Raw genomic sequence first — 21553 nt, forward strand, 5'->3', positions numbered from 1 at the left:
GTGCAGTTGCAAGAGCTGGCCAAGCAGCACGAGAAGTTAGAAGAGTAGTAGCAGCTCCTGCTGTTCAAAAAAATGACAGACCTTTGTCTTCAATTAACCCTCAGCTTGGAGAAGATTTGATGGATATAGTAAAAACCAGAACTGGATTCATAAGGAAGATTTTTCGTTAAGAAGACTGTTCTTCCCATGGTTTTTGATCTGTAGTTTTCCACGGGACGAAGGGCTAATGCCGGAACAGGAACTTGGGGAGCCCTTGAGTCGGAGGGTCCACAGAAAGTTATGTCCCACCCCTTGTTTGAAGATTTTAAGAGGAGCAGCAAAATTGAGCTGGAAGCCAAGGACGGAAGCATCTTCGCGCTGAGGAAGATTCTTCGCGTCGCTTCGTGGAGTTCAAGAACTTGGACAGGAGTCCAAGGTGGAACAGGAAGCCACGAAGGCCCCCCCTGATTGTCGGGGCGACAATCTGGAGGAAGGGGGGGGGGGCAGTGTTACGCCCGGTACACGGAGCAGCGTGAAGCTGCCGGCTCGCTCCGAAGTCTCGGTTCCCCGTTGCCAGGAGAACGAAGATTATTTACTTACTAAATGACAGTTCTGCCCGTGCCTTGAATCGGTGCAGTCGCTGTATCTTTGCATGCTCTAATTAAACTGTTCGTTCCTTTTTATAAATCGTCTCTTTCTTTCGCGGACCTCAGGCGCCGCGAGTTAGTGTGTGTGAGTGTGTGAGAGACGCGAACGCGGAAACGTTCGCCGACCCGTTCCCGGCGTAACATTTTGGGGGCTCGTCCGGGATGGCTACGCATGCGGCGAAGAGGAGGCGATCCCGTCAGGAGGATCCTGCTTCGTCTGAGGCGGCGGCGTTCGAGTCGCTTCGCCAGGAGATGCGTCAGCTGCGGGTCGAGCAGGAACAGAGGGAGGAGAGTCTGCGGGCTGAGATTCGTCTGCGTGATGATGCGATCACGAGGATGCAGAGCCGAATATTGCAGCTAAGTCCCTCCAATAATTTTTCGCGCGTCTCCGGTGTTCTTCCGGCGGAGGGGGGCGCGAGTTTTGTTCCGGATGTCCCTCCGGTTGAGGGTGACGCGCGTTCCGTGTCCGGGTTGAATCTAAAGTTAGATACATATGACGGTTCCGTTCCGTTGCGAGAGTTAAAACACATTGACAGGCACACAAATCTAAGAGAAAGTTATATATAGAAGATATTCTTACTAATTTACTTTCTTATGACTTGTAAGTGTGTTCTTAAGGATTGCTTCTGCAAGATACTTAAACACTCTTTGGATGTAATAGTAGAAAACCAATACCTCTTATCTTACTTATTGAGAGTGAACATTGGCTTAAGAGCTACCCTTAATTGGGCAACTCTATTGCCCTGTTTAATATCAATAGGGGGAATAGGAGTAACTATAACATCTATATATCTGAGTAAAAGAGATATTAATCTCTTGAACAAAAAGATTATAGAATTGCAAGAAGAAATTAGAAATTTGCAAATTATAGATAGACCCTCAGATATATTGTCTTCTACTAGATATCCTATTAGTCCAAGCACCAACACAGACCACTACCAGGCTACTACGGACATTTCTGCTAGATTGATAAGATTCAGGAATCAAGATGGCCAATCCTAATCCTGTAAATCCAGTTCAAGAGGAAGAACATGAGATTCGTGAAGAACCAGCTGGTGCAGTTGCAAGAGCTGGCCAAGCAGCACGAGAAGTTAGAAGAGTAGTAGCAGCTCCTGCTGTTCAAAGAGATGACAGACCTTTGTCTTCAATTAACCCTCAGCTTGGAGAAGATTTGATGGATATAGTAAGAACCAGAACTGGATTCATAAGGAAGATTTTTCGTTAAGAAGACTGTTCTTCCCATGGTTTTTGATCTGTAGTTTTCCATGGGACGAAGGGCTAATGCCGGAACAGGAACTTGGGGAGACCTTGAGTCGGAGGGTCCACAGAAAGTTATTCCTCCCCCCTTGTTTGAAGATTTTAAGAGGAGCAGCGGAATCGAGCTGGAAGCCAAGGACGGAAGCATCTTCGCGCTCAGGAAGATTCTTCGCGTCGCTTCGTGGAGTTCAAGAACTTGGACAGGAGTCCAAGGTGGAACAGGAAGCCACGAAGGCCCCCCCTGATTGTCGGGGCGACAATCTGGAGGAAGGGGGGGGGGGCAGTGTTACGCCCGGTACACGGAGCAGCGTGAAGCTGCCGGCTCGCTCCGAAGTCTCGGTTCCCCGTTGCCAGGAGAACGAAGATTATTTACTTACTAAATGACAGTTCTGCCCGTGCCTTGAATCGGTGCAGTCGCTGTATCTTTGCATGCTCTAATTAAACTGTTCGTTCCTTTTTATAAATCGTCTCTTTCTTTCGCGGACCTTAGGCGCCGCGAGTTAGTGTGTGTGTGAGTGTGTGAGAGACGCGAACGCGGAAACGTTCGCCGACCCGTTCCCGGCGTAACATTTTGGGGGCTCGTCCGGGATGGCTACGCATGCGGCGAAGAGGAGGCGATCCCGTCAGGAGGATCCTGCTTCGTCTGAGGCGGCGGCGTTCGAGTCGCTTCGCCAGGAGATGCGTCAGCTGCGGGTCGAGCAGGAACAGAGGGAGGAGAGTCTGCGGGCTGAGATTCGTCTGCGTGATGATGCGATCACGAGGATGCAGAGCCGAATATTGCAGCTAAGTCCCTCCAATAATTTTTCGCGCGTCTCCGGTGTTCTTCCGGCGGAGGGGGGCGCGAGTTTTGTTCCGGATGTCCCTCCGGTTGAGGGTGACGCGCGTTCCGTGTCCGGGTTGAATCTAAAGTTAGATACATATGACGGTTCCGTTCCGTTGCGAGAGTTAAAACACATTGACAGGCACACAAATCTAAGAGAAAGTTAAATATAGAAGATATTCTTACTAATTTACTTTCTTATGACTTGTAAGTGTGTTCTTAAGGATTGCTTCTGCAAGATACTTAAACACTCTTTGGATGTAATAGTAGAAAACCAATACCTCTTATCTTACTTATTGAGAGTGAACATTGGCTTAAGAGCTACCCTTAATTGGGCAACTCTATTGCCCTGTTTAATATCAATAGGGGGAATAGGAGTAACTATAACATCTATATATCTGAGTAAAAGAGATATTAATCTCTTGAACAAAAAGATTATAGAATTGCAAGAAGAAATTAGAAATTTGCAAATTATAGATAGACCCTCAGATATATTGTCTTCTACTAGATATCCTATTAGTCCAAGCACCAACACAGACCACTACCAGGCTACTACGGACATTTCTGCTAGATTGATAAGATTCAGGAATCAAGATGGCCAATCCTAATCCTGTAAATCCAGTTCAAGAGGAAGAACATGAGATTCGTGAAGAACCAGCTGGTGCAGTTGCAAGAGCTGGCCAAGCAGCACGAGAAGTTAGAAGAGTAGTAGCAGCTCCTGCTGTTCAAAGAGATGACAGACCTTTGTCTTCAATTAACCCTCAGCTTGGAGAAGATTTGATGGATATAGTAAGAACCAGAACTGGATTCATAAGGAAGATTTTTCGTTAAGAAGACTGTTCTTCCCATGGTTTTTGATCTGTAGTTTTCCATGGGACGAAGGGCTAATGCCGGAACAGGAACTTGGGGAGACCTTGAGTCGGAGGGTCCACAGAAAGTTATTCCTCCCCCCTTGTTTGAAGATTTTAAGAGGAGCAGCGGAATCGAGCTGGAAGCCAAGGACGGAAGCATCTTCGCGCTCAGGAAGATTCTTCGCGTCGCTTTGTGGAGTTCAAGAACTTGGACAGGAGTCCAAGGTGGAACAGGAAGCCACGAAGGCCCCCCCTGATTGTCGGGGCGACAATCTGGAGGAAGGGGGGGGGCAGTGTTACGCCCGGTACACGGAGCAGCGTGAAGCTGCCGGCTCGCTCCGAAGTCTCGGTTCTCCGTTGCCAGAGGAACGAAGATTATTTACTTACTAAATGACAGTTCTGCCCGTGCCTTGAATCGGTGCAGTCGCTGTATCTTTGCATGCTCTAATTAAACTGTTCGTTCCTTTTTATAAATCGTCTCTTTCTTTCGCGGACCTCAGGCGCCGCGAGTTAGTGTGTGTGAGTGTGTGAGAGACGCGAACGCGGAAACGTTCGCCGACCCGTTCCCGGCGTAACAATATTTATTGGAGAGAAAAAATCTTTGATCCATTAATAAAAAATATATTTAAGAAGGTTGTATTAAAATTTGAGACTAATCGGGCAAGTCGTTTTCGAGAAATGTTGGTCACCGACTTTGAAAATACTATTTTGAGAAAAACGCGTTTAAAGTTTAGAATGCACTTTACATAGGATAATTTTTTTTTTTTTTTAAACTTACATGGAGTCGTCAATTCCAGGACCATATAATACACCCTTCGCCGATTCAGCAGCTTCCAACAACTCGAGCTGATGTTGTCTGCGAGCCATTTTTCCATCTCGGCTGCTCTCACGCGCTCTGAGATCAGAAATGCTCACGCGCTTCTCATCTTCTTTTTCGGCATATGAATGCGCATTGGGTCCAAGTGTAATTCCTATTGCATTCATATAATACAATAGTGATGTCATTCCTTCATTAAATACGCCAGCAGCTATGTATGCAGCAGTTTCCACAATTTTTAAACCGGCTAGAACAATTTTGGGAGAGATCTTCCAAATCAGTTGATTGTAGCTCTTTTTGTTGTTTTGATTAAAACCCCCTACGCATCTCTCTAATAAATTCTCACTGCTGAGGTCTGTGAAAATCGGATGTATAGCCTCAGCAACATCTTTTGGTAATGGGTCATAATCATGTTTGAAAGTGGATAATTGATTGGCAGCTGCAGCCTTCTGCCAGTCGCACCATGATTCTGGTCCTTCCGGGCACTTGTCGTGCTGAGGTTCCTTGTCACTCGAACAATAATGGTAATATGTGGCTTATATAGCATTATACATTTTTTCAATGGAATCACAATTTCTTCTTATTGCTAAGCCATAATAAACTGTCAACTTATCGATCATCTTTCCAGTAAGTTTGCCTTTTCCACCCAGAGTTTTCTTCTGTATTTTTTTTCCTTTTTCGTTTTCAACCGTTTGAACATTTTTTTTGACACAATTTCTGAGTCGCGTGCCCATTCGTTTCTGTACGTGTTCAATACATTCTTTTTTAACAACTTCTTGATCACCATAAGGTGCAGCTTTTAAAATTCCTGAGTACGTTTTAGAGTGACCGTCTCCGATGTAATTTTTGTACATGACTCCAAATTTTTCCAGTGAACGTTGGAACATTTCGATGACTGAAGCAACTTTCATTTTCCCAGAAGAACTGGAATGATTTGCAGTGCAACTATTTGCATGTTCTGTAGACCATTCCTCATATTCTTCAGTATTGAGTCTCTTCTTCCAAGTTTCACACTGTTTGCAGTAGGCACTTTTTACAACAATATCTATAATTTTACCAGAATAGTATCCGATCAATGATGTCACACCGTACAAGGAACTAAACCCTCGCTTTTTCCATGTGCCATCGCCAGATACAGTTAATTCTGTCGAATGTTCAGTATCTTGATGTTCGGAAGCCAAATATTTTTCTTCAGTACAAGCCTGTTGAAAAAGTTTTTCGGTGGCTGTTTTTATACTGGAGTGAATATTATCTATTATCAAATCGTAAGTGGGCTGTGATATAAAAGCTCGCATGTCCATTAATCCACAAAATTTTTCTGCACCTTTTAACCTTAATCCGAGGACTCTCATGACAAATAGAAATCGTCGATTTATTTTATAAGAATGCGCGACAAAAGGACTAGAATTTATGTGACGATCTGCACACTTATCACACAGCAAAACAATTTTAAAACCAAGTCCTCGTTCAGAAGCAGTTTAAAATTTGATATTTCCGTCACAGATCTTACATTTCACATATTCAGAAATCGCGGCAAATACTGTGATAAAATTTAAAATGCGATACTCAACAGACGGATCACGTGGAACGAAAATTTCCTTTTGTTTTGAATTTTTCGCCGAGGCACTGAAACTACTTTCATCCGTTTCAGCTGTTTTTGGATTAAAAACATTTTTGCGCTTTTTTAGTCTTGACTTACGTATGTTAAGAGATTTTCTCGTTTCTCTGGAACCCTTCATTTTCACGAAAAATTACAAAAAAAGTATGAACAAACTCACAAGTTTACTGCTTGGCTTAGCTGCTTATACTGGCTACCACTCTCAAATCTATTCCAGTTCGAGGTTAGAAAAGTCGACGTAGACACTTCAGGTACAAAAAAACACTAACACACTGTTGCTTTACACATGCAAATACATTAGAAAGGATCATTAACAATAGACAGGAGCATAAAAGGGATAGCGTTTCAGGTAGTCGCTACCGCTCCGACCTTGTACTTCCGAGCACTCTGAAACGTCTTTTCAAATTTACTTATAACTTAGGAAATATTCACCGGAACTAAATGAAACTTTCTGTATATATTCTTAAATATATGTACATTAAGAAAATAAAATAAAAAAAAAATCGATTTTTTGAAAATTTTAACTGTATATAACCCCTTAATATGAGAAACCGATTACAAGCAGTGATCCAACAACGCGAAGGAAATACATATTATTAAAATTTACACACACACACACACACACACGCACACGCACACACTTAAAAACGGCTCTTTTCAGAGCCATATAATGTGCAAAATCCGACCGGCAACCTCCCCGTGGTGCACATCGGGTAATGCTAATGCCGGCGGTATATGCCAAAATGCAAGGGTTACTTTAAAATGCTGTATCTTTGCGAAAAAAAATCGCAGCAACCTTTATTTTTTTTAAATTAAAGAGAAAGGTTTAGATTTTATGTTTTTGCAAACAGAATCTATCTTAAAAAATGTAGCAAGTCCGTACGTTCCGTTAAACTTTGTAATTTTTAATGCATTAAACATGTTCTCACATTTTGAGATGTTACAGTACTAAAAATAAATCAAAATTAAAATCCAACTACAGCATCTTAAAGTAGAGATTCCAAGCTTTCATTTAAAAAAAAATCATAATTTTACGACAATTTTTCGCGGAGTTACCGTCGGTCAAAGATTAACAATTTTTGCATAGAATTTTTCTATGCTATATCACTTTTGAGCAGTGTATATAAGTTAAAAGAAAATATTTAAGTAGAAATCTATAAAGAGTGTTCTTAATTGTAATAATTAGCTCCAAACACTTTCAATCAGTTTCGATTTTTTTGTTATGTAAAAAGAGTTTTTGTTATGTAAAAAAGATTTCCACAGATTTCTAATGTATTAACATGTTTCCGTTGAATCATGACGCATAGCGCGTTCATAAATTTATCTTTAAAATAAATCTCTTAATGTAACTTGTTTACGTACATTTAATACAACTTGGGTTAGATAAAATCAGGAATAAAAAATCTCTTTAATTTGTAACAAAAATCAACGTTTTATAAAATAATATCATTCTACTTTTTTTTATAGAACTTAGAATAAGCAGTGCATACGTTTCATTAAGTTATGTTTATAATAAAAAAAGAATGTAATAAATAAAAAAAAATGTGTAACAAATAATAATTTAATATAAAGTGTTTATGGTATTTAAAATTTGTCATAAATGATATTTCTTTTATAGAACCTATTATTACATAAGAAATAAGTATACTTTATTATACTGTAAAAAATTTTCATGTAAAATTACAATTATTATAGTGGGTAATATTGAGACCAACTATTATAGATGTATATTTACAAACATTAGTAAATTTTAATGCTGAAGGTAATATTACTATTTTATATAATAAAAAAACAATTTACATAAGTAAATTTATATATTAAAAGTAAAATTAAAATAATATTCTGTAATATTACATTCTGCAAGTGTATTTATACAATTTCATACAATAATTTTAATAGATGAGATTGTATAAATACACTTGCAGAATGTAATATTACAGAATATTATTTTAATTTTACTTTTAACATATAAATTTACTTATGCAAATTGTTTTTTTATTAAATAAAATAGTAATATTACCTTCAGCATTAAAATTTACTAATGTTTGTAAATATACATCCATAATAGTTGGTCTCAATATTACCCACTATAATAATTGTAATTTTACATGAAAATTTTTTACAGTGTGTGATGTCCGTCCTCAGGGTAGACACCAGTACGCAATGATGTTTAATTTTCTCTTTCTTTCTCTCTCGGATTTTCGTTAAAAATCAATAACAATAGCAATTCACTTTCCGCATTGATGTCCTTTTAATAATCACCGGACTCACCCTAAAGTGATACGCGCGGAGAATAACCGGAAATCGAATCGAGTGAATATTAGTTAATTGACCGAGGCCTTTGCATTAGTTTTAATTTTTTTTTTTTTTGAATGCGAATACCGAACGTTTCTTCAAAGAAAAAATAAAATATAATCAAATAAAGTAAAATGCACACATTATGTTTCTTTAAATTGATTACGTAAATTACAAATAATTGAACAACTGACGAATGCCGCAACATGCCCAGCTGTTGAAAACTCGTACTACGTTAAAGTAAATACTCGATCTAATTTTTGTTATAATATTTAGCGATTACATTTTTTTATAACGCGTTAACTTGCTTGGGGTGAGATAAATAAATATCTTTCGTCGGGCGGGCAGGTAAGGATAAAGGTAGCAAACATGCGTTGTGGCGCACGACAATATTTTACATTTGAATAAATTTATTATTTTGAATATTAAATTTCTTTAAAGTTTAGAATAATTATAAAATTTGTAAATTCTATTTTATTTTAAATTAAAAATGGTGAATGGTATTTAACCTCTTAAATTAAATAGAAATTATAAAATTAATTAATTAAATTTTAAGATTTTATTTAAAGAAAATTTTTTTAATTATTTTAATAAGTATATTAAAATGGCTAATATTCATAAAATTAATTAATATAATTTATAATATTCTTTTCAAATAATATTTAATTAATAAATTTGTATAATTTTTCATCTAAATTGATTAATAGATACCATTTTTTTGACATTAAATATTATTCTTTAGATTAACAATTATTATTCAAATCATTTCATTTTTGGATTTCTAACCAAATTACATTAATTAAAATGATTTATAATCATTCTTTTCTTTTTCAACAATAAATTTAAAAATTATATTTATTGTTATTATTTCAATAATATTAACAGTGTCTTCTTGATTTCAATCATTTATTTATATATTTTATAGAGATTTTAAATTATAAAGTTATATAAATTTAAATGAAATAAAGATTTTAAGTTTTACAGGGTTATTATAATAGTTTTAGATAAAATAATTGGTTTATTATTAAATTGATAGATTTTTTAAAATTAATATTTTGTTTTTATTTGTATTTTTTTTTTTTAATCTTACAATTTTTGTAAAGTGTTATAATCTTTAAAATAACTTTATACAACACAGTTAATTTTTTTTAAAAATTGCATTAATTTAATTTTATAATTTATTGTTGAAAAAGAAGAGAATTAAAAAGAATTAAAAAATTTCCATTACCGTAATCAAAGAATCCTTTTATTTAAATCTTTTTATTTCCTTTTTTTTTATTTTTTCTTTTTTCCTTTCCTTTATTTCTATATCTTAATTTTCTATCTTTTTTCTATTCTTTACAAAATTCTTAAGTAAATCAATTCAAGCCCCTCTATGAAAAATAATCATAATTAATGATAGATAAAAAAATAAAATTTCTTACATAAGATTATAATTTTTGTTAAAAAAGATATAAATTATTATAAATTAATTAAATTTTTAATGAATTATTTTAAACTTTGTAGGTTATTTTCATTTTATATTAAATAAATATACAACGTATTTTACCTTAAACTTGGAATCCTTGAATTAAAATTCTATTTTTTTCCTTTCTTTCTATATTTTTTTCTCAATCTTTTCTTTCTTTCTACTATCAAAATTCCTTAAAGACCTTTAAATTAAAACAGCTGTGTTTCAAATGATGATTTTTAACACAAATTATTTAAAAACTCGACGATCTTAACCATAGCAACGACTCATAATGTGAAATAAGTTATTTATATAATCAATAATCTCCAAATTCACGAAACAAGCTCTTCTACTATTAAAATCAATAAATCTCCAATAACACGAAGCAAGCCAAACAACAAAAAAAAGTTTAGGCGCACGATATAAATAAAAATCAATAATATTTTCATAATTAAAAGAAATTATCCATATATCCGTTTTTTTAATTATTATTTTTTTTTTTTAAATAAATAAATTACATAAACCATAATAAATTACAAAACCATAAATAATAACAAGTCATTGTTTCTACCCGAAAAAAATGTTTAAAGCCCATGATAACATTATTCGTAATATTTTTACCACTATAAACCGACCAACCCACAAATTTTCTCGAAAATATCCTTTACACTAGGAAATTTCATCAAATACTCACGCGAGGATTATATCAAGAACTGCATTGATTTTCGTCTACAAAATTGCCCAACGTTTCACTTGCGCTTTCTTCACGCATAATACTTTGTCGAAATTTTGCTCGGCCTCAATTCCCATAAAACTCCGCGACGCAGTCCATTTCGATATGCAAACAAGAACGATAATTACGCAAAAGTAACCCATCTGCGCCAGCGGGTGTATCCTACCATGATTGCTACGGGATTTCGCGACAAAGAATTTCACGAGAATGTTAACAAATACAGGCGAAAATATGAGGACGACGATTCGCGCACGATAATTCGAACAGACATTTTTTCGCATTGAATATCAAAAACGACACACTCACAATCAGCTACGCATAGTACCAATCGACTAGGTCAGTTTGCTACTAACAACCTATAATCAGTTTCTTATGGTTTGTTGACAACCGGCCATCGTTTTTTTTCAAGAAATTTTCAGTCGATCAAACGCTTGCCAAAGGCTCTTTTCCCTCGAACACCTCTCTTCAATTGAACTTCGAATCAAGGACCCCAAGAAACACATTGATCAACAAAAAGCTAAGAAACTCGACAACGAGTTATACCTGAGGAACAAACTACAATTACTAGACGAACGTAGTGCACACGAAAATAACTACTAAAAATAACGTTGTAATTAATGTTATGTTTTCTCGAAATTGAATAAAGAAAACAGGAATAAGATCTCGTGTCGCGGCAAAATCCTTGGAAAAAGAACGTACACGCGGTTCATCGTTAAAGCAGCTTTGCGCATATTAACTCTTTAACACCGCAACCCCCATTTCCCACAAAAACTGACAGTCACAACGATTTCGTACGTCCGACACGCGAATTATTTTCGATACGTGTATTAATTTCTTTTTGTGTGAAAATAACAAATCCGTAACTTCAATAATCTATTTTTCACATGTCTATTTATTCGAATCATTTATACATAATGTATTTTTTTTATTTTGTAGCTTTTTTAAAATGTTCTGTAAAATCAAAAATTTTTAAAAATTAATTAATAATATAAAATAATAATTAAAATTTAATTTTTTTAAATAACTGTAAACAGATGGAAAAGCATCACGTCGGATAAATTTATTTTAAATTGTTTGAAAGGATATAGAATCCCGTTTATCAGAATACCTATTTAGAAAGAACCTCCTAAAGAGAGAAAATTTTCTCCTAAAAAAAAAAAAAATACATGTAGAAATTAACGATCTTTTTAAGAAAGGTGCCATTGAAGAGTGCGAAACATGCGACGACCAATTTATTTCTTCTTTTTTCTTGATTCCAAAACTCGATGGTACAAACAGATTTATATTTAATCTTAAAAAATTTAATGAGTTCATGGAACCTCAACATTTCAAAATGGAAGACATTAGATCTGCATTAAATTTAGTTTCTCATAAAGATTTCTTTTGTTCAATAGATCTTAAAGATGCATATTTTTTAATCCCTATTTATGAAAATTATAGAAAATTTTTTAGATTCAATTTCGAAGGAAAATTATATCAATTTAAATGTTTATCTTTTAGTTTGTGTACAAGCCCATATATATTTACAAAAATTATGAAACCAATCATTAATAATCTGAGACTTCAAGGAATTATATTAATAATATACTTAGATGACTTTATATATACATATAAAGAAAGTATACCTTCTTTAGTTTGAGGATGCCGCGCTTCTCATGCTCTGTGCGTCTTTTATTTTTAATCACCGTTAGATGGAGAGGGAAATAAATAAGATAATGAGATCAATGCTAATGACAGGGAGATTAGGTTAGTAGTAATATTCACTTCGTAATAGAATAGACTAGAAGAGAATACAGAATATAAAAGCTAAGTGTTTAAGATTCAAAGAGCAATTTGATAATAATTTTCCGGTCTGCAACGATTCGAGATTCGAGATCTTAGACGTGGCCAAGCTGGCACCTAATGCGATAAACAAGTGACAAACAATTCTTGCAATTGTCATATCGCATAAGCGAATAATTTAATATCCAAAAGTCCTAGAACCCGGGATGTCCCGTAATCTTAAGCCTTTGTCCTTTACGATAAAGGAGAATGGCACGGCGGACGTCTCGGCAGTCAGTCGCTTTCTGAATCTTAGTGAGAACAGAACTCTCGTAAGCTTTAGCCTTTGTTACAAATCTTTCGCGCGCCGACGCTTGATTTTAACGCGAACAATCGCGTTGTGAACCCGCAAATTTGTCAAGAATTGACTTTAAAGCGTGCTAACGCTAATAAATAAGTTAGAGCAACAGCGTGCTATCGCTATTCTGAATTTGAGTGACCGTCCGCGCGACAGTACTCAAAACTGTGTATTCAAACTGTGTATTAATAAATTGTTATAGTTTTTTTTTTGTTGATAAAAAGTGCTACTTTACTTTACACCTTAATTCATTTTCACTGCGTAAATCGATCCTGAACACTAAGAGTGATAATTGTAAACTTTGATTGTCGTTTCTTTGTTTACAGGTGTTCAAGAATTGAAGTTAGTAATTAATCATGTCTCCGCCGCGGGGGCAGCACCTCGTGGCCAATCGCCGGCGACGGATTGATATCGATCCGTCGTTCAATAATTGCCTCCGATTCTCGAAGACGTTGCCGGCTCGAGGCTTATCAGTGCTCTACCCGTGCCAAGCATCACCTCGTGTGCAACAACGTGCAGTGTGCTTCTCTCAGAATTCTTACTTATCATGCTACTCATCGTTCGACTTATCGCCTTGTCTCCAGTACAACTCATCCAGATCATCTTCGCCGTGTGCAACACGTCAAGAATCTTCTGGAAAACATCACCTTGCAGCACGAGGCGTGTTGAACCTCGTGCTCAGTAGCTCATCAGATCTCGCAGCGTGGGAACGCACTATTAATATAATTGTGACTCATTGTTTTGTAACGATGCCCCCGGGAAAAGCATCGTTCCCGGAGAAGAACCACCGGAGGCCGAGACGACCATCCTCTCGGACAGGAAGGGGAGCGCGGGGGCTCCCGAAGAAACCGATCATCGGCGCGATAATTGTACAAGTGCCGAGTAACGCGCAAAGTCCCGCGGAACGGACTTACACGAGCGGCCCCGAGCTCGTCCGAACGAGCGCGACGCGCACGGTACCGCGGAATACCGCGGCCGGCGCCACGTACCAGGATACCCCCGGACGTCGCCTTTTCTAGATAAAAAGGCGAACTCGGAGAAGTCGCGCACCGTTATCGTTCCGTTCGCCTCACAGCGAACATCCGGACCGAACCGACTCCTGGAGCAAGCAAACCAACGGGGTGGAGCGAACTCCGTCTCGGTCAGGAACTCCTGACGCTTGCACCGCAGAGGAATCTTCCTTACAGCCGAACGCAAGACTAGACTCGTAAGACCGGCTCGTGTGATGAAGCGCACTTCGCCTCCTTCGAGCGATCTCGATCCCGGACCTACAGTCGGTTTGCCAAGGCGAAAATATCCTTTCGCACCGTTGCACAAACCCGGGGTGGAGAGCTCTCCGCCTCGGCCGAGTACTCTCGGCTACTGCAACACCGAACAGGTGCTCCATCCTCCCCGCTGTCCGAACACCGCATTCGCGCCGCGATCTAAGCGTTAGGTCGATCACCGCGTCTCGCGCCGCGTGCATAGATCAGGCCCCGCCCAGGCCCGCGACTCGGGGAAATATTCGCGCCGCTAGCCCCGCGCTCCGATTAGGGCGTTATCTAGGCGGATGCCGAAAAACTTGTAACGGCCCGCCCGTCATAGATCCGCGTATCGATTACCGCCGTACCGATCCGGCGCATACTCGCGCCAATTACCGCGTTATCGTAAATCTTTTGTTAAATTCGTGTTCGTCCGGCGACGTCTCAATCACGCGTTCGTCACAATTGGCTTACTGTACTTTGTTTTATTAATTGAATAAATTATCAATTAATTGTTACACAAACCACGTCTCGTGCATTCTCGGACCTCTCAATTCAAATCGCGAATCCTGTCCGTCCGGCGAGCACGTCCAGGCACTCCAGCTTGCACGATATTCGCGGCCACGAATTACGGTCGTTTCAGCTTTTACAAGATGCCGTAGAAGGCGCAGAAGTACTCAAGAGAATGTGGATTTAGCATATGAAGGCTATCGGGAGGCTAGAAGAAATCTTAGAATTGCCATCACAGCAGCTAAGACAGCAGCGTGGGCTGAGTTAATGGAAACCATCGACTCAGACCCGTGGGGCCGTCCCTATAAAATAATTAGCGGACAATACAGAAGAAGAGGACCACCGGCTACGGAGATGCTGGAATCACAGCAAATCACGGAAATTGTAACCACGCTATTCCCAAAGGATACCTCGCAGGTGATAGTACCTACACCCCTGAAGGATATTGACTCCGGAGAAGATGAGGAACAAGAGGACCCTACTGTCACGGAAGAGGAAGTCATGAGGGCAATTAAAGGGATCAAGGCCAATAAAGCCCCAGGCCCAGACAATGTTCCAGGAAAAATAATTACTCTGGCGGCAGATATACTCCTCCCAAGGGTTTGTCGGGTATTCACCAGGCTACTAAGGGAAGGAGCGTTTCCCAGAGAATGGAAAAGGGCCTCTCTGGTATTAATACCAAAACCAGGAAAGCCACTCGACAACGCCTCATCTTTTAGGCCCATTTGTCTAATTGATGAACTAGGAAAGCTCATGGAAAGAATTATCAATTGCAGTCTCACGGAGTGGGTCGAAGCAACCGGAAAAGGACTAAGCACCAACCAATTCGGATTTAGAAAAGGGCACTCAACAATAGATGCAATTCAAGCGGTTAAGAAATATGTGCACAAAAGCAACGAGAAGGGAGAAACTGTGTTGGCCACATCCCTGGACATCGCCAATGCATTCAACACCATTCCCTGGCCAGTGATTATGCGTGCCTTGCGGAAACTAGGATTACCAAGATACCTACTTAGCATTCTACAGGACTACTTACAACTAAGAACACTTATCTGTAATAACAGAGACGGAATTCTCATCACGGAAACTGTCGAGCGCGGAGTCCCCCAGGGATCAGTCCTTGGACCAACCCTGTGGATCCTGACATACGATGCGGTCCTACAGGCGCCTATACCTAGTGGCTGCAATATTATATGCTATGCGAACGATACGCTGGTTCTCTCCACTGGGCTGTACTGGAGAGAGGCAGTGGTCAAAACTGAATTAGCGGTACATATTGTCATTGAGACGATTAAGGGCCTCGGTTTAACCGTAGCAACATCCAAGACGGAGGCAGTCTTCTTCCACAACTATACGTGTAAGGCTCCCCAACACATGTTACTGGTTGGCAACACACCCGTGCAAACTTCCCCAAACATAAAGTATCTGGGGGTGACTCTAGACGAAAACTGGACCTTTGGCGCGCATTTCCAGTCAGTCGTGCCAAAGGCGGTTAAAGCAGCAATTTCTCTCGGACACTTGATGCCAAATGTAGGTGGTCCGGTATGGAAGGCGAGAAAGCTGTATGCTACTGCAGTTCGCAGCATAATTCTTTACGGGGCCCCTGTTTGGGCTGATGAGCTTCAGCACAACCGGTTGGCATTAGCAGAGGTACGACGCTTCGAACGAAGACTGGCGGTTAGAGTAGCACGGCTTTACCGAACTACTGCAACAGACGCGGCGTGTGTACTTGCTGGCTTACCTCCTCTACACCTAGAGGCGGTGTCCCTGGCACGCAGGTACAGTTTCAAGAAGCGAATCGAAAATCAACATCGAGTCCTTACCAACGAAATTAGCGTACAACTCCGGAAAGAAGAGAATCAAAAGATACTGGCGGACTGGAAGGATGAACTATACAAGTTAACTGATATAAGCTCAGGCCATAGAGTAATTATGGCACTGCGAGATCTACTACCAGAATGGCAGGCAGAACTGGAGGAGCACGGTACATTAGACTACCGCACGGCACAAATCATCACCGGCCATGGAGTTTTTGGAGACTTCCTACACCGAATTGGAAAGGAAGGAAGTACTAAATGCTGGGAGTGTGGAGCACCAAAGGATGGGGTTGACCACACTCTATATGAATGTACTGCGTTTACAACACAGCGAGACTCATTAGTACAAGTTATAGGTCCACATATGAACCTGCATTCCATCATGTCTGTACTACTTACAGACCCCGCGGTCAAAACTGCTTTTTGTACATTCTGTCACGAAGTTATCTCTACTAAAGAGAAAAACGAGACAGAAAGAAGAAGAGAAATCTACACAAGACGTACAAGGCGTAGAAGACGACCACCAGCCCATCTACGTCGGGATTAGATTCTTAATCACAGGTATAAATCATCATGATACTTTGGCAAACAGTTCTTTTAAGAACTCAGAGGATTTTGTTTCTTAGTGGAAGTCTGACGGGGCTCTCCAATAGCTCCCTTATGGGTGAGGAGATCTCTGCCAGACTTATCACCGGGAATCATTTACCTCACGGTGTTCTATAACGCCTATTGGGCATAGGCAGAACAGCGAAACGTGAGATATGCAGAATAATAATTTTTGGTACTAAGAAGGAAGACAATAAACCCAGAGATGAAAATAATATGCGAAAGTCACGACGCGGCACTGTAATAATATGTCGCCTCCCGTGCCGTGACTTATCTCTCGCAGAGAAGAATAGCGTGTGGTTTTTTAGTCGGTATTAGGCAGCTCAATAACATCTACAGCATAAGACCGGAGTCCGATATACCCCGGGTCTCCCCGAGATTGCGGCCGGGAAAACCCCCGAGCCGCGGCACTGCGGATTGTCCGGGTCAAACCTCCGAGACGGACTAGGAATCGCTTCGTCGCGGCCGAACTGGTCGCGGCGAGAGCTGGATCGGACTAAGGTGCCTATTCGGCCGCTGCCGCGGCTTTTATACCCGTTGGTCGGAGGTAGGGGCATCTCTACCTCCTCGGCCTTCAGTGGCGGTCGGCCGTTGTCGCGCGCGCTCGGCGCGATCTCAAGTTCGCAGGCGGTTGCCTGCAGTGGCGGGACAGGGCGGTCTCGCCACAGAGTAATACAAAAATGCCTTCCGGTGGAAGGCCAATTTATTTCCAGTTTTTTCTTGGTCCCAAAACCGGACGGTTCCCAATGATTAGTTATTAATTTAAAAGAACTTAATAAATTCATCGACCCGGTTCACTTTAAGTTAGAAGATAGCAGAACAGTTTTAGAACTATTATATAAAGACTGCTTTATGTCTTCAATAGACCTAAAAGATGCTTATTATCTAATTCCTATGCATGTTGGGGATAGAAAATATCTGAGATTTCTTTTTAATAATAAAATTTTTGAATTTACATGTTTACCATTCAGTCTGTGTACAGCACCGTTCGTATTTACCAAAATTATGAAACCAATTATCTCTCATCTTCGAGGGCAAAATCTGACTTTAGTCATTTATCTTGACGATATTTTAATTATCGACAATTTAAGCTCGGAATGCGTATTAAGTTTAAATCTTCTTATTTCTTGCCTTTCTAACTTAGGTTTTTTAATCAATAAGGAAAAGAGCCAATTTATCCCTTCTAAAAACTGCGGGTTTTTGGGATTTATTTATAATTCAGAATATATGATTGTAGAATTACCAGATTCAAAAAAGCAAAAAATTTTAAATTTAGTCTCAAAATTTAAACTTAACCATTGCTACAAAATTCGGCATTTTGCTGAAATGCTTGGTTTTTTGGTATCGTGTTGTCCAGCAGTTAATTATGGTTTAGTCTATACAAAAGCTTGCGAATTTTTGAAGTTTTACGCGTTGGTTAATTCAAACATGAATTACGATTCTAGTCTAATTTTGAACAAGAAGGCACTAGATGAACTGTATTGGTGGAGGTCAATTGGCTCTCCTGCTTTTAATATTATTAGAGATTACCCTTACAAGTTAGAGATTTTCTCCGACTCTTCGTTGTCTGGCTGAGGAGTAGCCTGCGGTAATAAGAAGACACATGGCTTTTGGTCAGAGTCGGAAAGGTCTAATAGCATTAACTATTTAGAGTTACTAGCTGCGTTCCTTAACCTTAACTGTTTCGCGAGCAGTTATAGAAATTGTTAGATTTTACTACGGGTTGATAATACCACCGCTATCGCCTATATTAATAAAATGGGTGGAGTTCAACATAGACTTTTAAGTCTTCTGGCAAAGAAAATTTGAAAATGGTGCGAGGCCAAAAACATTTGGATTTTCGCTTCATATATCGGATCCAAAGACAATAAGATAACAGATATGTAGTAATAATAGAAGTTAGAATTCTTAGTAGCAATTTAATCAGTATCACGTAGCGAAATATCATATCATATTAATTTTAATTCGGCGTACTCCTATCTCCTTGTGCAAAATCCCCTAACTTGGCCTTGGTGCAAAAGCTAGCGGTGTATGTTGCGACGAGCGAGCAGTCTCGCCTCATCATTGTAACTGAGCGGAGGTCCGCTCTAATCAATAAATTCTTTTTGAAGCATTTCCAAATCAATTTTACTTTACAATTTATCTGAATCCCTTACAGATAAAGAATCGAGATCTTTGAAACCAAATACTGAATTTGAACTGTCGAAAAAAGGATTCGATAAAATTGTTAATTTATTCTGTATGCCAGACATTGACCTGTTCGCATCACGTGCTAATGCCAAATGCGACAGATACATTGCATGGATGTTAGACCCCTTCGCTATATTAATAGATACCTTTACCGTATCTTGGAAGCTCGATTTTTTCTACGCTTTCCCACAATTTTCAATTGTTCTTAAAGTTTTACAAAAAATTAGACACGAAGGGTCAGAGGGTATAGTAGTGGTACCAAATTGGCCGTCGCAACCTTGGTACCCCTTATTCAGATCTTTACTTATCACAGATATATTATTTCTAGATGCAAATTCATTTATAATATCTTCATTCTCCGATAGATACTCGCAGAGTTTTTTGGAGAATCTTACCCTGGCAGTAAGAATTTTGTCAGGCAAAGCTTCAAAGCAAAAGGAATTCCATTAGATTCTATGGAAATAGCATCATTATCAGATGCATCCTGGAAACAGTATGATACTGACCTCAGAAAATGGCGGGAATTCTGCAGATCGAAGATCCAAGTTATCGACCCCTTCAACGCTTCAATTGAGGATATTTTAACATTTCTATCGGAAGAGTTTAAAAACGGAGCGTCATACGGAACACTAAATTCTTATAGATCAGCACTTTTGTTGCTTCTGAGTCCTTACATTGCTCAGGATTTTAGGATTAAGAGATTTTTTAAAGGGTTATTAAAATTAAAGCCTCCAAAAGCTAGATATAATTTTACTTGAGACCCAAAAGTGGTCTTAGATTTTTATAAAAATATGCCTTCTGACGAGAACCTTTCGTTACATGATCTATCGTTCAAACTCATTATTTTATTAGCATTAATTACCGGTCATAGACTTCAGACCTTTTCCTTAATCAAGATAGATAACATTAAAGAATCTAAAGATGCTTTGGAAATCAAAGTTCCAGACACTATTAAAACTTCGGGTTTAAACAAGTTTCAACCATTTCTCATCCTGCCCTTTTATTTTAAAGAGGCTAATCTTTGTATTGCCTCCACTTTAAAAGAATATTTAGTTAAAACTAAGGAAATTAGAGGTAATGAAAAATCTTTCTTTATTTCGTATAGAAGTCCTTATAAAACAGTTGGTTCTCAAACCCTGAGTAGATGGATTAAGGAGATTCTTATTAAGTGTAACATTGATACTGATATGTTTAAATCTTACTCTGTGCGTCATGCGTCAACTTCCGCGGCTAATAGAAAAGGTTTGGACATTTCTATTATTAAAAGAACAGCAGGATGGACTGTTAACTCAGAAACATTCGCGAGATTTTATAATTTACCTCTTATAAACAGCAAAGATGCTTTTGCGAAGGCCATCTTAGAATAAGAAGCGTCCTTATACTTTATAGAAAATATTTTGTTTAATTGTTCGCAATATATTTTATGTTTGCCCCTCTCTCAAGTCTTCTCTTCTCTCTTCATCGCCGCAACGAGCTTTAAACATCTACATGTTTTGATCATCGAGGAAGAGGCGCGTAGTATAATTATATAATTAAACGAACTTACCTAGTGAAGTTTAATTGTAATTGTACATAGCGCCTCTTCCGAGATGATCAGAATTTTTCCTAACCCAAACCCGGTCAATTTTATAATTGTTCCCCCCTATTTTTCGTTACGGCACTACTTTAAACTGATAAGGAGATGGACATCGATAGCAGCGCACCACCGCTGTTAGAGTTATGGCAGAGACGGTAGTTACGAAAAGTTTTATGTTTTCGTTAAAAATGTGGCTGATACGTACAACGTAAAAGGTGTTGTAACCCGTCAGCGCACGCTGGTCATTGACCACCGCGTGCGCTACATTTTTTATACAACTCAGCAGATTGCCAAACCGTTGGAATCTGCTGAGTCTAAGAAACAGTCCTGTCAGCCTTTCGTCATCGCGCGCTATTAGCAGAAGGCAGTAGGGCACGCGGCAACTTCCTTCTGCTATTTCGCTGACAAAACCGGAATTAATAATATAAAATGCACGAGTTCCGAAACTCGTGCAAGTTAGTCCGAGAGTACGAGGTAGCGACTCGTAACTCTATCGCCGAAACACAAAAGAAGAATAAAACGCAAACTCATATATTGAACAATTGAAAGATATTTATTTACTCCACGCCGTCATCCTCTTACACCGAAACGTGTAATATTCGAAGGACGGAACCCGTGCACCGCTCCGGTGCAACAGAGGACTACATGTTTTGATCATCTCGGAAGAGGCGCTATGTATAATTACAATTAAACTTCACTAAGTAAATTTGTTTAATTACATAAATATTAGATCTTGCAAGTGAATTTCATCAGATTCCAATGGACCCTCAAGACGCAGATAAAACTGCTTTCTCTACTCCATATGAGCACTATCAATTTACCAGAATGCCATTTGGACTGCGAAATGCGCCTGCTACATTCCAACGCCTGATGGATCAAGTATTAACAGGGCTTCAAGGAATAGAACTTTTCGTATATATGAACGACATCGTCATATACGCAAGTTCATTAAGAGAACACGATATTAAAATTTCAAAATTAATGGCCCGACTTCGACTTGCTAATTTAACATTGCAAATAGACAAGT

At 38.9% G+C, this 21553-nt stretch overlaps 1 protein-coding gene across 1 annotated transcript; it reads right to left on the minus strand.

Moving 5' to 3' along the window:
* Positions 1-2065: 2065 nt before the first annotated feature.
* On the minus strand, positions 2066-7644 carry LOC139111260 (uncharacterized). The gene has a single exon (XM_070671403.1). It carries the CDS (start codon positions 5721-5723, stop codon positions 4908-4910), a length of 816 nt encoding a protein of 271 aa, XP_070527504.1. The 5' UTR covers positions 5724-7644; the 3' UTR covers positions 2066-4907.
* Between the last annotated feature and the right edge of the window lie 13909 nt (positions 7645-21553).

The sequence above is a fragment of the Cardiocondyla obscurior genome, linkage group LG23 (genome assembly GCF_019399895.1).
Source record: "Cardiocondyla obscurior isolate alpha-2009 linkage group LG23, Cobs3.1, whole genome shotgun sequence".
Lineage (NCBI taxonomy): Eukaryota > Metazoa > Arthropoda > Insecta > Hymenoptera > Formicidae > Cardiocondyla > Cardiocondyla obscurior.